The following is a 25,599-nucleotide window of genomic DNA, read 5'->3' as shown; positions in this document are numbered from 1 at the left end:
GTTGAAATGGAAGAACATGCTGCGGCCTCTCTGGAGAAGACAAAAAAGTTCATATGTGTCAGTCTCAAAGGTCTAGGGTTTCTATTCTGGGGCCCTGCTTTATGCCAGGTCACACCCACCCAAGAGATTTCAAATGAAAATCATGGAACAGAATAATCATACTCACTGGAGGTTAATTAACGGCGGCTGACGAAAACTTTCAAGGTTGGATGAAGATGACAGGGCTGTTGAAACTCCTGGCTTTTGTTGCCTGACATGCCTTTGTTCACTTTGAGGTCTGATCACAATTGTGGTTTGATATATTCACCAGCAACATCATTAGGAGCTGTGTATTCATGCTTAGCACTTTTTAGTCAGATGACTCTCACTCTTGGTTTGTTTATCTCAGCTTTTCTCCCCCCTCGGAGCCCTGTTATATGCCAGCTGTATGCCAGTCTAACCTGATACGTCCTTAGAAATGCCACGGTAGTGTGACAGAGACCTCAAGGGAATAAGAAAGAGTTTCTTACCAAATTCAGATTTCAAACACATCATGTTTTCTCACGTTTCCTGTCATGTGCGTAGTTTTTCTAACAGGTCTTGGCTTTGAAAGAATTGTATTTATTTTTTTTTATAGCAGGGTGCATGTTTTTATGAAATTGTGTGTTCACATCTACAAAATTAATTTGTCATGAAAGCTAGGATAAACTAAATTCATAATTGTGAAGGATACAGAAAATATGCTTTACAGATGTAATGAAATACTCTTTCCTTAAAGTACAGTAGTTGACCCAAAAATATACATTTGATTTTGTTTCTTCAGAGGAACATATTTAGGATATTAAAAATTACATCACTTGCTCACCAGTGGATCCTCTACAGCGAATGGGTGCCGTCAGAATGAGAGCCAAACAGCTGATAAAACACCAAAATAATCCAAAAAGTAATCCAAATGACTGCAGTCCTTCAGTTAACGTCTTGAGAGGTGAAAGTTTGCATGCTTAGAAGATGGAAGTTAAAAACTTCTTGATGGATTTGTTTCTTACATTCATAATATTGCTTTATCCAGTGAAAAATCAAGTGCTGTTTACAAGTAAAAACAGTCCTAAACAGTTATGATTATCATCAGTGGATTTGGGTGTGAGTGGACAACAGGGCATCATTATGGATTATGGATTTATATTTTGGCTAGAAACAATGGTTTAAAGTTAAAATGCCTCATTCTGATGGCACCCATTCACTGCAGAGAAACTATTATTGAGCAAGTGCTGTATTGCTATATTTCTTTTTTTAGATAAAGAAACAAACTCATCTAAATTGAGGGTGAGTAAATCTTCAGCAAATATTCATTTTGGGGTGAACTATTTAATAGTTTTATTTTTGCAAAAGTTTTCATTTTGACAATTATGGTACAATCAGTCTGTCTTCCGTTTTTCAGACAAACCGTTCAACCTACAAATAGCTGTCTTGGACTAGAATAAAATGCTTTATTATGAAAATGTAGACAATTTGGCTTTAAGTGAAGTTTCAGCCAACATTTCCACTTTAAAATCATATCTGTTGTTGTTGTGAAGGTGGTTGCTTTGGGCTGGTGTTTTGGGAAGAATACCTACCTGAAGAGCAGCTGGAACATTCTGGATGGCATGCTGGTGATGATCTCCGTGATTGACATCCTGGTATCCCTGATCTCCAACACCGGCACCAAGATCCTGGGAATGCTTCGGGTGCTACGTTTACTGAGGACCCTGCGGCCGCTCAGGTACAGTGATCACAACACAACTGTTCAGACATCCAATCAGCATTGCTTATAGTCATCACACAAAATAATAATATCAATTACATAAAAGCTTTAATGCATAAGTGCACCACCTACAATGCTGTATAGTAGGCTTCATACATAAAAATCTCTAGCCGCCAGAGGGCGCTCTATGCTGCTCAGTGCTCCTGTAGTCTACACTGAAGACATAGAGCACCCTCTCGTGGCTGTAGACGGTAATTCTTTCTCTTGGTTCTAAATAAATGCGACTTATAGCCCAGTGTTACTTATATGTTTTTTTCCTCATCGTGACGTATTTTTGGACTGATGCGAATTATACTCAGGTGCGACTTATTGTTCCGAAAAATATGGTACATGTACTTCTTCGGGTCATCTTAAATCAGAATCTACTTTCTTACAAGAAGCATAATTAATGTAAAGACTGAAGTTCCACAATTAGCCTTTTCCTTCACAGAAGCATCAATTAGCTCCTGATCGATGCAGTATGTAGCGTATGCAGTATGTATGTGTATTTGTGTGTGAACATGTGTGTGCGCTGTGCACCTTTCCACCTGCAGAGGGAACTTCTGGAGGCCTTCCCTACTCTTAAATATTTATGACACATTCAAGCAGAAAGTTAAAATCAAATATTCATCTTTCCTGCCCAATTTCCCCACAAAATGCTTACAGTGGTTTTCACCCCCAGTTGCTCCCTTCTCCCTTCAGAAGTACTCCTCAATTTAGGGTCAACTTCCGTAAGTTCCTTAAACTCCCAAGAGACTTGTATTAAAAATACATCATATTCCAGTAGTTGTGTTTTTACCTGCCTTTGTGTTAATGTGCCATCAACAATATTTCTGAAGAGAAGCTGGTGGGAAAAATTGACCGTTTGGATTTGTTTTTGCATTATATTTCTGTTTCTATGTTAGATGAAAGGAACTTTCAAATATTAAATAGAAAAAATAAGTTAATTACATTTATATATATAGATATAGATATAGACATAGATGGATGGATAGAGGTTGATAGATTGATAGATAGTTAAATATGTGGGTTTGTGTCTGTGTATGTATATATTTTTGTACCTGCTGACTAGTAAAGAGAAAAAAAGTTGCTGAATGACAAAAAAAGTCCATAATTAGATTAATTCAGTGAGAAATTCTAAGCAGCTCGGATGGAACCAATCTTGGCTCTGGATCCCAAGTGCCTAGTCTGCTAATTATTGACCTCTGGTGTGTGTTATCCCTGCACATACTTACTTTTTCCTGAATCCATGTTTTTCTGGTATTTTATTAGTATTTTAATTTGTGCTGATAAAGCATGCTTGTGTGCTGAACTGCATCATGGCAAATAGGGATGAGGTTTTTGATGAATAAGTGTTCTTGTAAATCTTTTTAAGGCATCCTTCACTAGTTTGCTAAAACAGCTAATGTATGATTCATGTAACTACCTCGGAGCATCACTGTTATTCCACTTCTACTGAATAGTGCATAGTGATCCAAGTATACCCTTATAGAAAATGAATAGTACTGTATGTGGAACAAATCTTGAATTCCTTTTTATGATTTTATTCTGATGAAGTATTGAATTTTATCCACTTGGCATAGTTACATAAGGTGAATTAACCTTTAAACAGTCTGTGTGATATGGTCCTATTATAACTAATGACAGTTGCTTCGGTTGACTGTTAGACAATGTAGAGCACCCGGAGAGAAAAAAACGCCCTGTAAATTAAACATGAAGCCTCTGTGTTTTCACCTCGATCTCCTCTGCGTGAACATTTGAAAGATTCTCAAACAGAGTTTCTTCCACTGCCTGAACGCTCTGCTTCAGAGAACTTTACTGTGTGTCTGCCTCTGCAACACCGAACACCTTTTGAAAGTTTTACTTCTTGATCCTTCCCTCGACAGACTTTATATTAATGCACCTCTGTGTGAAGTCCAAGATGAAATCAAAAGAAATACAAAGACAGCTGTAAAAGGTCTCCACAGTGTGGGCTCGGCTACTCCCGCAAAAGTGAATTCAGGGAGGGGTGGGTAATCCAGACCACATGTGTATCTGGACCACTCTGTGCATTGAGTTTAAAGGGACAGTTCACCCCAAAATTTACAATTCTGCTATTGTCTGCTCACCCTCATGCATTTTAAATCTGGAATGACTTTTCCATAAATTCAAAGTGAATGCTACCATGGCTGTCAAGCATGACCATTTTAGTCTTTAAATACATTTGATCTTAATTATTATCCTAATAATTTAAATAATTGTTACTGTTATTAATTGTCCATACCATGTCCAATGTATTCATATATTTTTGTTTCAAATAAACTTTATTTTATTTTATTTTATTATTTGACCAAGGCTGCATTTATTTGATCAAAATACTATAATAAGTGTGAAATAATATTGTGAAATAATATTGCAATTTGAAGAAAGTTTTATATATAAAAATGTTTTAATATTTTTGTATACACTATTTATTGTTGAAATCTGCTTGGAAACTGTATTTTATGAATAGAAAGGTTTTGAATAATGAAATTATTTTAAATATATTTTTTAAATTAATTAATTTAATTTTAGGACTTTTTTTTTTTTGTGCTTTTATTTAGCTTTTTGATGTTTGACAGCCTCTATTCCCCACTCGTTTTCATTATAAAGACAAGAGCAGTCTTACAAAGAGTCTTATTTTGTCATACATATTTGGAATGGCATGAGCATAAGCAAATGATAACATAATTAAAATTCCCTCTGAGAGGGGTTGATACTGTAAGCCCATTAATTCATCTCAAAATCTGTGTTGGACAGTTCAAATCTGTGTACTCCTTATCAAGTATTAATGGCATTGTTACAGAGATGTGTCTCTTTCCATCTTTAGACAGGATGATTTATGCGCTGTGTTAAGGGGGGATGTGCACACTCTGTAAATTCATCAACTCTTTAACCCCAGATTAAACCCCCTCCACTGTATGTTGCACTGCACGTCACCCTCACAGATCTAAATTAATCTCAAAAGCACATAAAGAAGCATCCATCCTTTAATGTCTGCCTGAGCCCCAGAGGAACAGACCCTCCCTTAAACACCTGACGCCAACATCTATCACTCATATCACTCCATTCAGTCCCCTGCTCGACCCCTTCCCAATGCAAATAACCTGATATAATCTACCGCTTTATTATTGTTTGTGCTCATTAATTCTCATGCTAATTACAGTTCTGCTTCTTTCACAGTGCCTGTCCACTCTAAGGCATTTGTTAAACTAATCTAACCATGCTTGACTTGAAGTTAGTTTTTCTACATTGTCTGTTTGCTGTAATTAGGACAAAGAATTGCAGCAGAAGACAATAAGGGCAGATTGTTTCTTTCGGATCTCATCTAGAACTGATCGATTTCATTTACGCAGCATCTCTGCAGATGTCCCTTATGTCTTATTGTTTTTAGATAATTGCTTGTGTAATTGTGGAGTCATATTACTGGATAAAGTGAGGGTGCTAGGATGATAGAGAGAATAAGTTCAGTCATTATTTCTTCACTGGTGCACCACAATGAATAAGTAATGACTGTTTTTTTTTTTTGGGTGAACAATCCCTTTAATATCTCCTTTTTTAGTCTGCAGAAGAAAGTCATTCATACAGGTTTGGAACAACATAAGAGTGAGTAAACATGCATTGCATTACCTCTGCTGTTATTCTGCTGTTTTTACTCCTGTCTTTTTTGTAGTTTTTTTTTTTTTTTTTTCGTCCTTAGACAGATGTCCTTAGATTGTGTGCTTGCTGTGTGTGTGTGTGTGTATGTGTGTGTGTGTGTGTGTGTGTGTGTCAGGGACACACAGCTTAAATCTCCCAAACTGACGGTTCCCAGCCCAACTACAGCATCCTTTAATTACAGCCAGGATGAAAATGTGTCTCTGTGTTCTGGGAATAAGAGGCTCCTTCGGTGCTCTAGTTATTGTTCCCTTCTTAATTTATTTATTTATTAAAACCTTAGATCTTGAATTGAAAGACCGGATCGGAGCTATGGATATGGGAAATTCAGCTTTTCCGAAGGCTTGCAGAACACAGTTACTACACAAACCAGAAGAATGCATTAGCATCACATTATAAAACTAAGACCACCATCCTGATTTCATGCTATTATTTACAATCGTACATATATATATATATAAATTTTTTTTTTTTTTTTTTTGGTAATCATTCAGTACCATGGCATTACCATTCTCCTACTGCTCTCTATTATTTATTATAGAAAAATATGTTAAATTGCACAACATCTCATATTTACACTTTATATGTATAAGCACATAAGTTCTCTGTGTTCTGGAATGTCTACTGTTTTAAAAAACATCACTGGTGCAACACTTCAGACATAAGCGCCCTCTATTGGTCAGGGGTTGAAAACTCCTGATAGTATTAAATTGATAGTATTATTTATATATAATTATAATATTTATTTATATTTTTGATTTGACTTTTTCATTTTAGTAGTTTTATATGATTTTTTTTTTCTATTCAGATTTTTTTTTAATATTTCAGTCCAAGCTTTATTTCAACCAAGAAAAACTATTTTTTAATTATTTTAGTTTTAGTTAGGAAACAAGTCATATCATTTCACTAGACTGTCCCTCTCAATTTCAGTCAGAGCGTGGGTCTAGACATATTGATCATTCTCATCGTTTGACATTTCCCTAATTGATTTTACGGTATTACCTGAAATCCCCCAAGTGCGCTTTGATAAATACGCTTGAGCTTGTGAAAGATGCATACAGATATTCAGTCAAACAAAAGACACAGCTGCCTGTTATCTGCACTCCCTTTTGGCAGACTCCTTTCTCAAGCAGTCACTTTGACTAAACCTGATTGGTCTCTTTAAACGTGGCCTTTTCTTCATCCTCAGACACTGATACAATCACAGCACACTTCTTAAGAAGATCAAAGCTGAGGATCAAATCAGGTTTTTGCCGCTTTAGCTCAGTTCTGTGGTGAGGAGCCAGAAATCACTGTCACAAGATGAGGATTAATGTGCCTTTTATTCTTTATTCTTTTATCTAAGGGGGGAAAAATGTTTTAGTCTCGTGTGTGTGTGTGTGTGTGTGTGTGTTTGTGTGTGTGTGTGTGTGTAGTATCATAAACATCTTGCAGTATACAATGTTTCTGCACTACGTCTGGATCCCCTGCTACTGCTTTAGGTCCTCATTGAGTCCCATTACCATCAGTTCAACACAAACAGCACCACAGATTAAAGCCTGATGCCTTTTACAGCTCCCTTAGAGTATAATTTTACATGTTATGCGTTGTTCTTACAGACAAACAGTCGCTCTTGAATCTGTCTGCACTACTTTTTAATTGTAGGCCTTGAATTAAATGGACAACTTTGACCATTTAAGCACCTTTCACTTGTTTTTCATTTCCACGAGTGCAACATTTTTAAGACAGCATGTTAACTTTAAAGAAGCCAGACTTTTAAAAACACATGCTTTCTGTCTCCTTTAAGTTGTTTTTTAAGAAAAAACACACCCTGGCCTCTAAAGCAGCTGAGTTATTGTTACAGCTGTATGTTTGTATTACATATGTTATTGTGTGTGCCTTTGTGAGCAGGTGTCATTGTGTCACTGTTGGTGCCACCCTCTGCAGAGGTTGACAGGTGCGGTTTTGTGCCGGATGTCGTGGCGTTAATAATTAGGCTTCATCTTTATTCCGGCGGTTTAATTAAAACTGTCTCCTTTCTTTGCAGCACTGAAAGTTTCCCGACAGCATTGCATTGCGGTTGCTTAGCATAATGGCGAGGGCATGAAATGTTTGCTGGTAATTGCCATGCTCACTTGTAGAGGAGGTAGTGATTGCAGTAATGATGGAATGCCAAAAGTAGGGAATGCTAACTAATGTCAGGTCAGTGAAAGCATGGGAAACATTTATCCACTCGCAGACTCTGGCCAGGCATGGGCTGAGGAGTTTAAGGACCCTTTTTGGATTTACAACTATGCAGCTCATCATTCAAATGCGCATAGTTAGGATATTAAAATAAATTGGCTTATCAGGTTGTAAAAGAAAGGAGAAAGTGCTTCCCATGTATATTATTATTAGTCAAAGATAGTATGTTTAAATCCATTTTTACCCAAATTCAACTGTCGCAAAACTATTCAGAAAAACTGTGCGATGAAGCCATTTGAAATTTAAAAAACATTTAACTCTTTGCATTGATAAATATTAGTGTTTTCAATCACACAATGTAAGTGTGTTAATGCTTTATTTTGACAGCCCTATCAAATAATTTATTGTTATTAATAGGACTGTCAAAAGATTTATCATGATTAATCACAAAAATTTTTACATAATATATTTGTGTGTACTATGTATATTATGTATATCATACATTTTCAAATATTTATATGTATATTTAGATTTATGTATAAATATAAATGTAATATATAAATGTGTATGTGTATATATATGTGTGTGTGTGTGCGTGAATGTGTATACACGCACACACAAACACACAAACAAATATATATAAAATATGTAATATATATATATGTATGTGTCTGTATGTGCGTGTGCATGTATTTATGTATGTATATATATATATATATATATATATATATATATATATATATATATATATATATATATATATATATATATATATATATATTATATATATATACAGATGCTGATCATATAATTAGAATATTATCAAAAAGTTTGTTTCACTAATTCCATTCAAAAAGTGAAACTTGTATATTATATTCATTCATTACACACAGACTCAAATGTTTCAAATGTTTATTTCTTTTAATTTTGATGATTATAACTGACAACTAAGTAAGATCCTAAATTCAGTATCTCAGAAAATTAGAATATTGTGAAAAGGTTCAATATTGAAGACACCTGGTGCAACACTCTAATTAACTCAAAACACCTGCAAAGGCCTTTAATGGTCTCACAGTCTATTTCTGTAGGCTACACAATCATGGGGAAGACTGCTGACTTGACAGTTGTCCAAAAGATGACCATTGACACCTTGCACAAGGAGGACAAGACACAAAAGGTAATTGCAAAAGAGGCTGGCTGTTCACAGCGTTCTGTGTCCAAGCACATTAATAGAGAGGTGAAGGCATGGAAAAGATGTGGTAGAAAAATGTGTACGAGGAATAGGGATAACCGCACCCTGTAGAGGATTGTGAAACAAAACCCATTCAAAAATGTGGGGGAGATTCACAGAGAATGGACTTCAGCTGGAGTCAGTGCTTCAAGAACCACTACGCACAGACGTATGCAAGACATGGGTTTCAGCTGTCGCATTCCTTGTGTCAAGCCACTCTTGAACAGACAGCTTCAGAAGCATCTCGCTTCAAAAAGGACTGGACTGCTGCTGAGTGGTCCAAAGTTATGTTCTCTGATGAAAGTAAATTTTGCATTTCCTTTGGAAATCAGGGTCCCAGAGTCTGGAGGAAGAGAGAAGAGGCACACAATCCACGTTGCTTGAGGTCCAGTGTAAAGTTTCCACAGTCAGTGATGGTTTTGGTGCCATGTCATCTGCTGGCATTGGTCCACTGTGTTTTCTGAGGTCCAAGGTCAACGCACCTGTATACCAGGAAGTTTTAGAGCACTTCATGCTTTCTGCTGCTGACCAACTTTATGGAGATGCAGATTTCATTTTCCAATAGGACTTGGCACCTGCACACAGTGCCAAAGTTACCAGTGCCTGGTTTAAGGACCATATTATCCCTGTTCTTAATTGGCCAGCAAACTCGCCTGACCATGACCCCATAGAAAATCTATGGGGTATTGTGAAGAGGAAGATGTGATATGTCAAACCCAACAATGCAGAAGAGCTGAAGGTCACCATCAGAGCTACCTGTCCTCTCATAACACCTGAGCAGTGCCACAGACTGATCGACTCCATGCCACGCCGCATTGCTGCAGTAATTCAGGCAAAAGGAGCCCCAACTAAGTATTGAGTGCTGTACATGCTCATACTTTTCATGTACATGCTTTTCATTTGGCCAAGATGTCTAAAAATCCTTTCTTTGTATTGGTCTCAAGTAATATTCTAATTTTCTGAAATATAGTTGAGTTGTCTTGTCAGTGATAATGATCAAAATGAAAAGAAATAAACATTTGAAAAATATCAGCCTGTGTGTAATGAATGAATAGAATAAACAACTTTCACTTTTTGAATGGAATTAGTGAAATAAATAACTTTTTGACGACATTCTAATTATATGACCAGCACCTGTACATTATGAATATACACAGCCCTTTGACAGCCCAAAAATATAGTTATATAACACGATAATACTATAATTTTTTTTTTTTGCAATTTTGTAAAATGTTTGTTTGTTTGTTTGTCCTGACAAAGTAGTTTCTGTGTTGCCTGTGGATTTCCAAATGGAAAATCATGGTCCTGAAGCAAAAACCATCTGAGAACCTCCAGGCTAGTTAAACATCTGTTCTCTTGTTGGATTTTCAGAGTGATCAGCAGAGCTCCAGGACTGAAGCTGGTTGTTGAGACACTGATGTCATCCCTCAAGCCTATCGGGAACATTGTCGTCATCTGCTGTGCCTTTTTCATTATTTTTGGCATCTTGGGAGTTCAGGTAAATACAAAACAGCATAACCCTGCAGAAATCACAAGTGTAAACCAGTTTAAATTGGTTTTCTAAAATGGGTCGTTTCAGAGAGGCATTGGGCACTTTTCAGCTTGGTCAGCATAGAAGCCATTTTAAACCAGTTTTAATCCACGTACTTTTTTTAGCAGGGAAGTTAGAACTGCTACCTTACAGTTATATAGTGGATATAGCCTAATACTTCTTGCATAGATCAGACTATTAATGTAAAAGCCAGTCTTAACTTTAGGGATTAATTGTAGTAATTCCTTCTAAGAAACCATCATAAATAAAGTAACATTTGACAGCTCAAAGTATGTAATCCACAAGATTGCCTTTAAGACTTTTAGTGAGAGAGAAAGAGGTAATACACAAAACGAATACTTGATTTTCTGTCATTTCCGTAAATTTGAAACATACTCTTCCGGCCCACAGCGGAATAATTTGACTATGATTAAAATGCTATGTTTTCCATACTTCCACAATTTACATAAGTCCGTAGGGGAACGCCGATGTAATTTATCTTCCATTCTTCCAGGAAAAGATGCCTGTGCTCTTTGTGCCTGTACGATATGTTATGTGTTACATTGACTTTGTTCTTGTATGGTTTTCACTAAGCAGTCATACTGGACTTTCAATAATGGAGACATAAACATCTTGTATGAAGTGTAACATGTTTTTTTAAATAATTAATATATTTAGTTAATGTGCAGTCTTGGTAATATGGACATTTTTATAAAATTGAAATTTAAACTTTGAATTTCACAACCTCTTCTTCTTCTAATATATATCCAATATATATATATTTCTGTATTTTTTTTTAAGACACTTAATGTCTATTGTAGTGGTTGAAATGTGTGTTAATCCAAAAGATCTTTCACAGAGAAAAGGAAGGTTGGTTGTGAGCTGATATATGCGCTTTTTACTCACAGCTCTTCAAAGGAAAGTTCTTTGTGTGTCATGGGGAGGATACTAAAAACATCACCAACAAGTCTGATTGCCTCCAGGCTAACTACAAATGGGTCAGGCACAAGTACAACTTTGATAACCTTGGACAGGTAAGCGTTTAACCTGGCAGTGGTTACACAGACATTTACTCTGTCATGAGATGCTCTTTTAGACGTACCTACAAGCGACTGGTAATGCCACTTTCAGTTGGAAATGAATCTGTTAGGGTCTCAACAAAGTCAAATGTAGCCACTGAAGCCAAAGATTTCTTTTTAACCTTTTATATCATCTCTCACCTCCCTCAGGCCCTCATGTCCCTTTTTGTTCTGGCTTCTAAAGACGGCTGGGTGGACATAATGTACGACGGACTGGATGCTGTTGGTGTCGATCAGCAGGTATTGAATCGTATCAGATTCTCCTATTACCTGCATTTTTTGTAATAATATTAATACAGATTTTTATGCTTGTGGATTCACTGTGGACAGTGTGGGAACCTTTTTTTAAGTGGGTCACTGTGAACTGACATTTGCATTCTCTGATAGGCGCAAACTCTGATTGGACAACTCAGAGCTGAAAAAATCATTGGTCAGCATTTCTGTTCTGGCTTTAAAGAACTGCTTTTCCACTCATTAGTTCTTCTGTAACGCTCCTTATGGTCCATTCAACAGATCTCTTTGAAGAGACTTATTTTACACTCTTCTTCCAAATGTCTATTTTTTTTTTTTTTATATGGTTTGAATTTTTGAATAATTTTGAATACATTTTTGAGTAATAAAAATGTAGGATTTATTTTTATTTTTGCCTGAAAAGGAAGTCTCCATGCCTCATAACTGGCTGTAAGCTCCTGAATTTATTCTGCTCTATTTGAACAGAGCCCAGCCCTTGTCCTAGCCAAGGCCTTTATGTGTTTGAATTGGAACAAGATTCTTCTTCAAATTCACGCTGTGTGGCCTGTGCCTCACCATTGCACACAGAACACTTAATCTAGCCTAGAGGCAGGCATCTTTCGGGGGCCCAGTAGGACAGACCTTTGAACTGAAATGTTATTGATATCCCAATTCTCCATCATCATCATCTTGAGCATGGCTGTAACCTATTCCTGGGGACCTGACTCAGCAACTGATATATTGGTTCATACGAAGACTATATTTTTTTTGGTATTATATTATATTATATTATATTATATTATATTATATTATATTATATTTTTTCCTTGCTCTAATGAAAATCTGTTGCTAAAAATACAATTATATAATTAATATTAATGTTTTTTTAATGGCTGCTAACTTCAGAGCCAGCTATTGATTTACTGTAGGCTGGTTTGTGTAAAGACCATAGTTTTTTATATATTATATTAATATATTAAGTTGGCGTTAGCATCGTGTTAGCGTTGCATAACCATTTCAAAACTATAAATGAAGATTATGCTTGCTCCGTAAAATGTGTGAGAAGTTTACTCAAGGGTTGCGGATTTGAGGTTGGACCCAACAATTTAGGGACTGCAGCATCTTTGATAAGTAGCTCCTTTGAAAAGCTGGCATTGAACTGTGCCTGATTGACGCAGCAGTCACTTGTGAAATGTGCAGAACAGATGGTTTAGTTTGAACTAAATTGCCGTGGTATTTACGAATGAATGAACATTAGCCACTGGTCTCTTATAGTAATGTTGTTCAGAAGCCTGTACAATGATGTAATTTCCGACATGTTTCTGTGTTGTTGTTGCTCAGCAATGGCATGGACGAGATGTTGTCTGTTGGGATGGTAGCCAGTGCTCCGGGTGGTGACTGAGTAATTCCGACGTCACATTTTTACAGAAGTCACAATGGCTCATGAAAAGGCACAACCACTTTATGCAGGCTATGTGCATTTGACTGTGGATTGACTGTTTTGAAGCTTGTATGGTAGTTACATAGTCCCTACACCTCAGTTATCATGAAAAAAGCCAGGAAATGTAAGTTTTGACAATATGGGAACTTGAATGTGTGTACATTAGTGTGCACTCTGTACATTAATGCATGTTGTGTTTTTCTGTGTTGTAGCCCATCATGAATTACAACCCATGGATGCTGCTCTATTTCATCTCCTTCTTGCTGATTGTGGCTTTCTTCGTGCTCAACATGTTCGTTGGCGTGGTGGTCGAGAACTTTCACAAGTGCCGGCGGCACCAGGAAGCCGAAGAAGCCAAACGGCGTGAGGAGAAGCGCCTTAAACGCATGGAGAAAAAAAGAAGGAGTAAGGAGAAGGAGCTAGCTGGTCGGTAGCCTTTCCACACCTTTCTGAGTCCTGCTTGATCATTTTGATTTGACCGCGTGCTAAATTAGATGCTAATTAGTGACCGGCGTATGAGGAATGAGATGCTCGGGCCCGTAATTCGCTACAAATCCCCGGCTTGACCCCCTTTTGCCTGGGAACGTCTCTAGAGCATGTCCCATGGCTTGCATGGTGATCTGCTTACTGAGAGAGCAGGGTGTGCAGTGGACCCCTACCCCAGGGCTCTGCCCACCCTCCTCCTCTCATGCATGTAGGGCAGTGCAGTCTGAGACGTAAATAAAAATCTTGTCCCACTTAAACTGGTTACATCCATCAGCTGCCTGCTCCGATGCTACCCAGGATGCACGGCGTGGTATTGATGACCTTCTCTTTTGGTTCCACTGCCTGCAATTTTCAACACAAGCCGTTAGCATTAAAACAACATCACTGAGAATCTCCGTGTGGATGCCAGCTCTTGTTTGGACATTGGCTTGGACGTTGGTCCAGCATGTTTAATATTTACTGTTAAAAATAGGATTTTTTTTTAAGCCCTTGAGAAATACAGATGTAAATAGGTGATCTATAAATTATATCATTTGAGTCGACATGATGAGAGATTAAAACTCATGCAATGCAAGCAAAGCTAGTCTTATTAGTACTTTGAAATGTAGCCTTCTCTAAATGTACTGTCACATCACACTCTCTAATGAATATCTATACAGAATTTACTTTGCGCATTAACTGATTAGTGTGTCCTTTGTTTTATAGTGCTTTATCATGCCATCAGTTCTAGCTGGAGAGGGAAAGGTGCTTTATTTTACCTCACCTCATCTTTTCTTTTCGCTACAGATCTAATTTTCCGTAGGTGTGAATGTCTGACGGGATGTGTCAGGTTTCCGAGTGGAAATGGGATTAAACCGTGTCTCAGCTTTGCCTGGCCTGATTAATATTTAGAAACTTATTTTTGAACGTAATATCTAAATATCCTGAGGTAACTTTGTGGACTTTAGCTATAAAAAGTTGAGCGGAAACGTTGGGGTTCCTTTCAGGTGAACTTGTTGGTATCATTAACTGAAAAAGTGAAAAGGTATTTGTTTGCCAGACATTTCCATCCACAAAGGATTTCAAGAACAACAATCTAGGACTAATAATGTAGGGCTCAAACAGCCGGGATAAATAGATTTAGTATTAGTGTTTTACACATAACAACAGGGTTATTTTGGACTCAGAATAATTGGAACACCCACCGGCATATTCTCCCAGTAAATCCATCCTATTTCAGCTCCTTTGACGGTTTCTTTGCTTGCCCTACCTGATTAACATGGTTTCGTTCTTCTAGATATAATGCTGACCGGTGTCAGTTGGTCCAGTCCCGATCACACACAAGGTACAGATTGCTTATGGCATGTCTATGTGTTCACCGTGTTGGTGGTGGTTTTGGGACAAGGGTGGGAGTGGGACACCGAGTGGGAAGGCACCATCAGCGCCATGTTCTCACCTCATCAGATCTGATCTGACTACACAAGAATTGTCTGTGGAAGTGTGTATGTCCGGTCTTTCCACACTTCATCACCAGCTCCAGCCAGCCCAGCCTCAAGCTCACACAGGGGATGGATAGAGAGAGCAAAATTGCAGAAGTTATTTTTAATATGGTTCTAGCTCTTGATAAACTCACCTCAGCCTGCTGTAAATGCTCTGGTGGTATCACAGGTCCGATCTCTCGATGTTGCCCCCAATGTGACGCACTGTGGCTGACTGTTCGAAGGGAAGAGTATCACTGTTGATGTCTTTAGCTTTTATTGAGCTGTCTGCTTCAGAGTTTTCTCATCGGTTTGGTGTTGTGACGTAGTGATTCACTTTGTTTTGTGATGTTGCCCCATAACACTGTTTTCAAAGTTACTGACATGCTAAACACAACACCACAGCACACATTGCTGTTGTTCAAAGGCTGCATGACGTGACATAATATTCATTTGTGACTTACGTGAGTAAAATGTTTGTATGGCACACTTGTTCCACTTTGACTTAAGAAAATGTTGCTATAATGGGCTGCTTTACCTGATTTTATTTGATGCAGTAATTTGAGTACAGCTGGTTAAAATGTAAAGTTTATAATATAGTTATTTATTAGTTTTTTAATGTGTTTTAATACATTAAGCCTACTCTTCTCCTTTATACACTTTTGTAGCATTTCAAGTTTCAATTACAGACTATTTTAAATCTAAATTTGATTTATTTTCATGAAAACGTAACTGTAATAGTGACACATGAACACTTCACTGATTGGACTTGCTGTTTTGCATAACAGAAGTACTCACATTATAACAGTATATCAGTAACTTGTACAAGAACATTCAAAACTTTGATCGTACTTGATCAAAAACAATATTAAAGTTTATCATGATGATCAGTAATATTGTTGCAGCTCTAGTATTAGACATATGAAACCTGAATGAAATGGAATTTAGTTTTATTTTTTATTTATTTATTTCCCGGTCCTCTCACCTCCCAAAGTTTGATATGCTGTACAAAAAAAAAAAAAAAAGAAAAGAAAAAAGCCTATAACAGTTCTTTTTCCCAAGAAAAAAAGAAAAAGGGTAGTTATATAATGCAAAAAGCGGAATATTTTTGTGCATAGAACATGTTTACCCGTGTTGTTCTCAGTGTAGCTGAAAGTCTCTTATCTCTTCCTTTCTGTCTGTGTTCTGCCTCTTTAAACAAGAGCTCCCTCATGAACCCCTTTTCTTTCTCTTCTCTGCTCGTCTTTCTTTTGTCTCTCTTCGCTCCCATTCCCCTAATGTTCTTGCAAAACATCAATCGTTCCTCTTTCTCAATTATGCATTTTAAAACTCTTTACTTTTTTATTATTATCAGTGGCGGCTAATTCTCTGGGGGGGCAAATGTTTGCATGATTAATGAGGATAGGTCACCCATTCAATTGAGAAATTAACGACTAGTTAATGTAAAGGGAACTGAACTACTATAGTATTAATTACAAATAAACTGACATTAGGGATACATTTTTTGCTCTCCTTACAGTATGTTTCTGTATGCGTGTTAACAATTTAGCAGCAAATGAAGACTGACGACAGGATGTGGTTTTCCAAAAAAAACAAAAAGTTTTACTTCAATCATTTCTTATTGATCTGAAATTGAAGTCACATAAATCACTGTTTACACAACTCAGTTATATTACACTGCTCATTTGTATTATACTGCTCACTTATATCACATTACTCACTTACATGACACCGCTTACTTAAATTACTCGCTTATCTTACACTTTTCCCTACTTTATGCATCTTTGCTCTGTATTTTTTCACCTTCTCCGAGAGATGATGCATTTCGTTGACGCCTGTAGTTGGTCATGTGATGTCCGTCACGCTCTCAGGATGGAAAAAAATGCAGCAATAATTGAGCTGAATAAAGCATCAGCCACTTCGCAGCCTGCTAGGCTTTTTCTCCGCTCATACCAAGTCCTTGAAAATCCTCGTTTATACGAATCCCGCCCTTTGTAGATACTTGTTTGATGTTTAAATTTGGTCTTGGTGGTCCTAATTCTTTAATTGCCAATTTATCGCTACAACGAATGAATGGTATTTCTTCCAATGACACGATATAATTAATCTGCGCTGAGGTAACGTTCGCCGTGATGTCGATCAGTTCAGCTGACAACTGAATTTGAGTTGGCAAAGGCATAGCTGTCCCCGTCTCTCTCTCTTTTTTTCACATTTGATAAAGATATTAAAGTAGTTTAAATTTTTTTCTTGTTGTAAAAATTCGAATTAGTTTTTTAATATTATTGGATGTCACTGTTCCCACCAGTCGTTGCTCAAGTTAAGGTTATGCGCGATGATTAAAGCACGTTCAGGGCTAGCCCTCCCAGAACTCATTGAGATTGTATTGCAGTCTGCAGTTAGAAAAAAAATATCTTTGTATGGAAGTCTATGAGAGCACTCGGGTGCTATTCTCATTTTGACAGAAATCCCCAAAAAACGGGCGGTACTACACAAAATGTGAACTACTGATGTAATAATTATTATACATTTGCCCATAGTAATGTATAAAAATGTAGTATTTTAGACATGAACATGTCTTTTACGCTAATAAACAAAGTTATGCATCCACAACAGGAGGAGTCAGTATAGCATCCAAGAATAATAAGTGAAAAGAAAAAAAAAACATATTGAATGCACTTCATATGTGTTTGGTATATTTTTTATAAAGCTGTATATGCTTATATATTCTAACATGAGGGTTCTACAGATTAGCCTAGTAGCTATAACTGTTGATTAGCATGCTGTCGTGAGTGTCTGGGTGATCACACTTTTTTTCCAGTTTTTAAACACGGTTCACAGTTTGCTCTGTCAACATTGTTCACACTATGATTGAGTTATGACATCACACTTGGGATTAAAAAATGTCAGGCTCCATTTTCCTTCCAATTATAAGACAAAGTGTTAATTAGTTGACGATTCAGTTACAGTGAGCCTCATTCAGTTTTGGGTTTGTGTTTAGGAGAGGTGGGGGTGTTACCCCCCGCCAGTCTGTCTCTCTCGATTAGCTTCTGTTCCCCTCCTGTTGGATTGCTGTCGCTGCTGTGTGCTCGCGTGTGGGATCAAAGAGCTAGTTAATCATATCACGCTATAGTAGGGCTGAAACCATCTGCCTCTCCTCTACCTGTATCCTCCCCGAGTCGCCATTTATTAGCCCTTCTCTGAGGTACTTCATCAGAAGTGTCCTGCCAGCAGTTTGCCCAGACACACTGTGTTAAAGGAATTCTCCTCCCCAAAATGAAAATGTTGTCATTAATGGCTTACCCCCATGTCGTTCCTAACCCGTAAAAGCTTTGTTCCTCTTCGAAACACAGTTTAAGATATTTTGGATGAAAACCGGGAGGCTTGAGACCGTCTCATATACTACAAAGTATGTTACATTGTCAAAGTACAGAATAATTTAATAAAAACAAAATTAAAATAATGAATCATTTAAAGTTAAATTACCTTTTCCAGTGTGACTGGGATGATCACTAAATGCTGAAGTATGGATTCTGCTTACCCTTTTAAATATTTAATTCAGTTTATTTGCATAGTGCTTTGTACAATGCATATTGTTCCAAAGAAGCTTTACAGAAAATAGAAAAATAAATAAGATAAAAGGAAAAGAAAAACAGTGCTAGACTACCCCCCAGTGAGTAAGCCAAAGGAAAAGATTGGCTAGGAAAAACACCATAGGATTTCAAGGATAATAATTTCTTGAAATAAGAAATAATCTTTTAAAATATTAGTATTATTTATTTTGTTTATTTTTGCTGCTTAACTCAAAACGAAATGAATACATATATGCATATCATATGACTATATGGTGGGATTTTATTTATTTATTATTATTATTATTTATTTATTTTTTTTCACCTTTTTTTTTGGGGGGGGGGGGTCTGTTTTTTTTTTAGAACATGAAAAAAATGTATTAAAGAAAAAATTACTACATTCTTATTCATAGTTCAAAGCACAGTCAAATTAGTTAAAACATGTAATTTATGAACTGGAATGTGTAGAACCTCATAAATGATGGATGTTATAATTCTGCCATTCTGCAGGCATATTCATTGTATTCCATGCACATAATCTACAGTTACCTTGAAAAACTTGCCCCTGATAGCAAATACGCCTTAACAAAGAATATAATGTCAGGATTTAATTTGTCTTTATGCATCCATTTAGAACTGGTGACAACCCACCAATCTTTCTTTTAATCTCTAGCAGGCAAGTATATAGTCTCTCGACTGTTACTGGGGGAGCGATGAGATGGCGAGTGACAGAGGGAGAAAATGAAATTACTAAGTGTCGTGTAACCTCCACTCTTGGCAGCAGAAGGCAACACGGTCGCTTATGTAACCTGGCAGCTCCAAACACCATTTCCTTTCTTCCTACTGCAAGTGAAAATGACTCTTCTTTATGTAACTTGAGCAAGCAACAGCCCCCCAAATTGAACAGATGGCATAACGTTTTCAGCTGAAATAGTTACCTTTGCTCTGATATATGTCAAGATGTGATCCTTTACCTCTAGATAGTTAGTGTATAAGCTCTCTTGACTTTCTAACAGAGTCATAGTTGAACATAACACATGCTTTATGCAGTTTGTGATTAGGAAATGCATGGGTGGGTTTTATAAAGCCCATGTTGCGTTCCAAAACTGTACTGTATATAAATAAAAACATCTTAATTGAAATATTCTGCTACCTCGTGTAAGGAAACATCCAACTTAGAGTTTGATTCTGATTTAAAATGCACACACAGTGTCCTACATTTCAGCAGACTCATGCCTTTTGGCAGGAAGTGCACCTAATCTCTTTATGGGTCTTCATGGTTCATTCAGTAGGGAGTAGGATTATTAACTTAATAGATGGAGAACGGAGTTAAAATTCTCTTCTGCGAGAGAGTTGTTGTAACCTCTTGGTGCTACATGATCTTTTTGTAACCTCTCAGAGTTGTGTACTGATCCAGCTGGTTTGTTTGGAAGTGGAGGCTTGAAAAAAGCCAGCCGAGAGAGAGATGTAACGCTGTCTGGGTGGTTAAGCAAGCCATGTGAGCTTTTCTGCTGAAGTATTAACACTTGAGCAGTACAAGTGATCAGTGTTTAAAAAAAATTATATATCGATGGGGTGATTATATGATATTTATGTGATTTGTCTTGTAAATTATACTAGTTTTAGTAGAATCAGTAGTTGTAGACACATTTAATTATTGTTCTGCAAATTTTTGTGGGTGAAAACCAGTCATTTTCATAGGAATCCATGCAATTGACTGTTCGCAAAGAGATTGATTGACAGGTGATCTGACCAATCATAACGGCAAATCAGCCATCTTGTCCAACAAAAAATCAGACGGGAGAGTAGATTAACTTCAGTGCACTTAAACTTTGTGTGTATTGACATCTTTCTGTGTTTGAAATACAATACGATCTGATGTTCATTCATGTTTATTGTGGTTACATTTTAGTAAAGCTTAAGTAAATATGAAAAGACAATCGATTCACATGCCGCTTGAACTGAGGTGCTACAGTGATCTGTCATGACATATTAAAGAGCCACAAATGGTATTTATTGTTTGAATTTCTTAAAAAAAAAAGTACACAATTTGAAAGCTGAGACTTTGTTTCATACTAGAATTAACATGCTCTGTCTTGTCTGTCAGTGCGTTAGTATCGCTTAAAGCTCTAGCGGTTAATAAACAGAACTGCTTGTGTCTTGCGGAAGAACATTGTAGCCGGAACTACTTCTCTCTGTTTATGTCTATGAAGAATCACAAAGTTACTGGGTTACTCCGCCGCGGTATCCCCGAAGCAATCTAAAATAGTCAGAATATAAACACTTATTATAGGTGCACCCTAGTGATTCAGGACAAGCTAAAAACACGGTTTGGAAAATGGATTCATGGTGTACTCGCTTATTATATACATTTTTCTACATTTTGAACACAAACAAAGTTACAGACCGCAGCTCTGATTGGTTGATTTTTACCGGGAGCGATGGAGTTTCTGCAAATGGCAATAGGAGCACTGGGAGGAGCCAGAGGAGCTTGATTTTTTTCACAGATTATCTGTCTCATATTCTACTGTCAGGACATAATGACAGGTTTAACAAATATGTAAAAAATATATTTTTACAAAAGTTACCTACTGCAGCTTTAAAGCATCGCTTTTTATGAAAATACAGTGTTAAACATTAAATGAACATTTATAATAACAGCTTTATTTTTAATCCAGTTCCTTTACAGTACAAATCTCTACACTTAAATTAATCAGACTTTGCAGTGCAATTATAGAAAAGTGCATTTAAGTATTGTGCTGGGCTGTAAAGTGGTGTATGCAATACAATGTGACATAAAAACAGTGTTTGTCACAAAATGTTAGTGGAAAAGCTGCACTGCTTTGTGTCACTTGCTAGTTTCTTCCCAATAGCAACATCATTAACATTCATCCCAAGTATAGAGAGTAGCATAGTGTTGCAACAAGTTCCAGAATTGCTCTAAAAGCATAAGCTGAGAGTGATACGTTTTTTTTCTTTTAATGTAGTTACTCTCTCTCTCTCTCTCTCTCTCTCTCTCTCTGGACTAACGGTGTTTGTATTTGGATGTTCTATGATGAGAAAGGATTGGATTATTTTCCTTTTGCTGTTATAAACAAGGGTTGACTTACTGTCGCGTACCAAACATATGACCTCGGATGTGACACATTCATTGTTTTAGAATTGTCAGATATGTCAGGCAATCTAACTAACCTCTCATGTTGAGTAATATAGAATGACATCACTCTTGCGGCTCTCTGCACTTCATCACCGTTGCCCATCCACCAGCCTCTGCCATTCAGCCTCCATCTCAAACGGCCCATTTTGCTCAAGTCAGACTCAGAAAGAAAGTGTGGTTTGTCTGCCAGCATGATATATTATGTGTGTCTGTGTGTTTCTCACCCTAATCTATCCTACAGTATATGTTTGTCAGTGTTAGTGTATGTGTGTTTTCTTTATCATGGCCTCCCATTATTGAAGATTTCTTTAAAAAATGTTGCTTGCCTTCAATTTCTACTCTTCCTTGTTATTTTTTACCGTTTTGCCCTTTTTAAGCAGGCATTTAGTCTGTCATTTCCTGTTGTTTTTGATTCGGTGGGTGCTGGCATTTTGTGCCAAATAAAAAGTGAACAAGTGCAGGGCCTCTGCCAAACTAATTTTTGCATTGGGATGCATCAGCAGTATGTCCAGCAGACATCGACTCATTACTTTAGGAGCAACTCATTGACCATGCACTTCAGGGAGGTAAAACCAGCCTCAATTAAAAACCGTACAGCGTAAAACAAATGAAGCTGCAATTTGCTGCCTTTGCTTTCAGATGGCTGTTTTTATCATCTCTGCTTTTTCCCCTTTCTATTTTTGTCTGACATTTTGCCATGCAGGCTTTAGATTTTTTCTCTGGCTCTTCCTTTAAATAACAGTCTAGTCCTCCCACTGCCCACAATTCCCCAGTGCTCATGACTTTCACCCCACTTGACCCATGAAGTCTGAATAATGGATAGATCTTTCCCCGAACACATTGCTCAGTGGTGCAGTTGCAAGTATCACTTTATAAGGCTACGTTAGCCTTTAGAACATCATTAATGAGCACCTTCAGGCCCTCAAAATCATGAACCATTTTGCTATATTTTAGGGTGTTTGTAGTACAAATTATGTAGATAATGGATCAGAGTTTGTCTGTATTTCCCAACTGACTTAGCTTCTGAGGTACTAGCTGCTATGTGGTTAATTTCTTGGATCGATACCTTCTACATCTTTTCTCTTCTCTCTTATGCACCGTTAAAATGTTTCCTGAAAGGACTTTGGACCTCCTAAAAGATGGTAGTTGAGTTAGACATTTACCCAAAAATAAATGCTGTAACTAGGGTTTCATGTTTATCTTATATTTATATATTTCAGCATCTTACATGTTTTTTCTGATGGATCTATTTGATTTTTTATTTTATTTTATGGGGTCCAGAGTTCCTCGTTTTAAAGTTTCTTTTAAGAGCCTTTTTCCTCCAAGTGCACGTGAGCTGCGGCAAAACCAGAATCAAGTCAAAAGCATCAAGACCAGCATGAAGTCTCAGTGGGACCAGAAGGCCAAGAGATTTGTTGTTGCACCCTTCTTTTTGGGACTGATGGGTATTGCATTGAGTTTTACAGTTAGCGTGTCCAAGACTGGTGGGCGACCGGCGTTTTGTGGCTATATTCAAATGTGGTATCATTCAGCCCAAAATCCTTAAATTGCTTCACCCAATAATCTGGCCGTTGTTCTCAAATATATTCATAGATGGAATTGGAATGGGCTAAAATTGCCGTCTAAGCAAAGAATGTCTCATTAAATCATAGTCATGGTATCATTAGCTTGTGCCACAAAAATAGAGAGACGGAGATGGAGAGGTCCAAGACCCACATTCTCCACCGCTATTTCATTCTTCTTGCATAGGTTAAAAATAGTTTTGATCCATTTTCCCTCACTTTAAATTCTGTTTAAGCTGATTTGGCTGATGTGGACGTTAGCTGGACTCATTGCAGTGGCATGACATCAGAGAGGCACCGCTGCCAATAGGAAACAAAAGTTCAATCCATTTTCCATAAATTGGATGCCAAAACCTTCACTTTCTCCAACTTTTTATTTATTTCTTTTTTTAGTTGGGGCACAAAAGGCCATCTGATATGAAGCTCTTTCATTAAACTCAGTGCAGTACTCATTAGATATAAACATCCGGTTATGGAGACCGCTTTCCCTCTTTCACTGATTTCTTAGTATTATTATTGTGCTTAGCATGATTGGAATCAGCAATGTGAGCCAATCAAAACTGAGTTTTGTCCCACCAGCATTAAGAGCTTTTTTGAATGAAAGTGCATAAAGGGAGAGCGTCTCAATACAGAGGGTAGGAGGGAAGCAGATGAGTGGGGATGTCCTGTGGGAGCTGACCTGTCTACTGTAAAACCAGGCTGTGAACATACACCTGTTCCCATCCCAACCGTCCCCCGTAATTGAGCACCTCTGAAACTGGGGCAGTCAACACAGCAAGTTTCAGTCCCAGTGAACGGTTTTGGTTGCTGCCCCCTAGAAACTCTTGTCTGCAGCCCAAATAAATTAATTTATAACACATGGGTTAAAGAGCAGAACACTGACCTCATCTCAGATTTTGCTAGATCCTAGGAGTCATAAAAAAAATAACAATAACTAAGGTAAATAAATAAATAGCAACCAACATTGCAAAGTTTAGCCAAGTCTGGACGTTTAGGATTCATAAATTGTACATTATGAAGCAAAGGTAATGTTGTGTCAGCACATTTAAAAACACCAGGAGCATGGCTTCTATTAGCAGTATTAAAGCCAGATGGGCTAGAAGATTCCTTCGGTAATTAACCCCAGAACCGGTTTCACTGGTATCTCATCTTGAGAACTCACACTAGTGACCCCATATACGTCATATGCATATTTAATAAGTATCACTTGTAGAAAATGTATCATAAAAATATGATATGGATTTATACATTAAATAAACAAGAAGTGAATATCAAGTAAATTACATTCAAAACCATATTTCAAAAAAATTATCAGTGATTCAATGACTCCCACTCACAAACATATTAGCATATTAGCGTACTACTCCAACTATTTTTAATTTGGAAGTACTAGGGTATTATTCTAGTATTTTGCTTCAACATACTTGTTTTATACTTGAAGAAATCAGCCCTCTTGAGTTGAATGAATGAAGTCTCACTCATAAAGATAATAATCACAACTTAGTTCACATAAATGTATACACAAATGCTATTGTAGAATATAAATATAATTAAAATAACACCGGTGACCTAGTCATCACCAATGCAAAGACACCAAGTCTGTGTAGAACACGCAAACATAGAAAATGGCTTACGTATAGAATCTCTACATCTAAAACATTACTCACATCACTTTTAATGAGCAAATAATTTGGACAAGTTCTAGATGAATCATACTCAAATTCACCATCCAGTGGGGATTAAACAAATACTGCTGATGTGGCACCATTATATATATATAAAAAGAAAAGGTTGAATGCAACACCTGTTCCTTTGGTCCAGTGGCTGGTGCCAGAAAAAGCCTGCCTAATGGGCTGACAGGACCACAGGGAACACAGCTGCCGCTCACAGCCCTGCCTGTGTGCTGAGATGATAAGCCCCCCGGCCCCCCGCTGCTCTGCCACCCCTCCTGTCCTCTCCATCCTCTGCAAACAAGAGAGAGAAACCACAAAGAATAGAAATGGATCAACAGAACTAGCATATGCACAAATCCATCCAAACGGAATGGAGTTCCTTTTATGTCTCAGGGAATCTCATTAGAAAATCCATGACAGTAGGACAATTTGTTTTTGTTGAGGTGTCTGTGAGTGAGCAGATCTCAGGCATCCAGGCCCCTCTTTCTGGGCTCCTCTGCCTTTGATCTGATATTTGGGACAGACCACAGAAACATAATCACGGTTAAAGGAAAAGTTCACACAAAAATGAAAATTGTCACTTAC

The 25,599-nt window shown here is 37.3% G+C and overlaps 1 protein-coding gene across 5 annotated transcripts in view; it reads left to right on the top strand.

The window, feature by feature from the left end:
- The window catches only part of cacna1g (calcium channel, voltage-dependent, T type, alpha 1G subunit), a 117,235-nt gene that overhangs the window by 64,907 nt on the left and 26,729 nt on the right, over positions 1-25,599 (top strand). For 3 of the 5 annotated variants that reach the window (XM_052571063.1, XM_052571061.1, XM_052571062.1), the window contains exons 20-25: positions 1,554-1,738; positions 10,200-10,326; positions 11,268-11,393; positions 11,589-11,678; positions 13,323-13,515; positions 14,873-14,920. In XM_052571063.1, coding sequence (XP_052427023.1) covers positions 1,554-1,738; positions 10,200-10,326; positions 11,268-11,393; positions 11,589-11,678; positions 13,323-13,515; positions 14,873-14,920 — 769 coding nt within the window. Of the gene's footprint in view, positions 1-1,553; positions 1,739-10,199; positions 10,327-11,267; positions 11,394-11,588; positions 11,679-13,322; positions 13,537-14,872; positions 14,921-25,599 lie in introns of all 5 variants that reach the window. The other 2 variants (XM_052571065.1, XM_052571064.1) reach the window with 2 other exon arrangements.

This window comes from Carassius gibelio, chromosome B12, assembly GCF_023724105.1.
Source record: "Carassius gibelio isolate Cgi1373 ecotype wild population from Czech Republic chromosome B12, carGib1.2-hapl.c, whole genome shotgun sequence".
Lineage (NCBI taxonomy): Eukaryota > Metazoa > Chordata > Actinopteri > Cypriniformes > Cyprinidae > Carassius > Carassius gibelio.
This window is presented reverse-complemented; position numbering and strand designations above follow the sequence as displayed.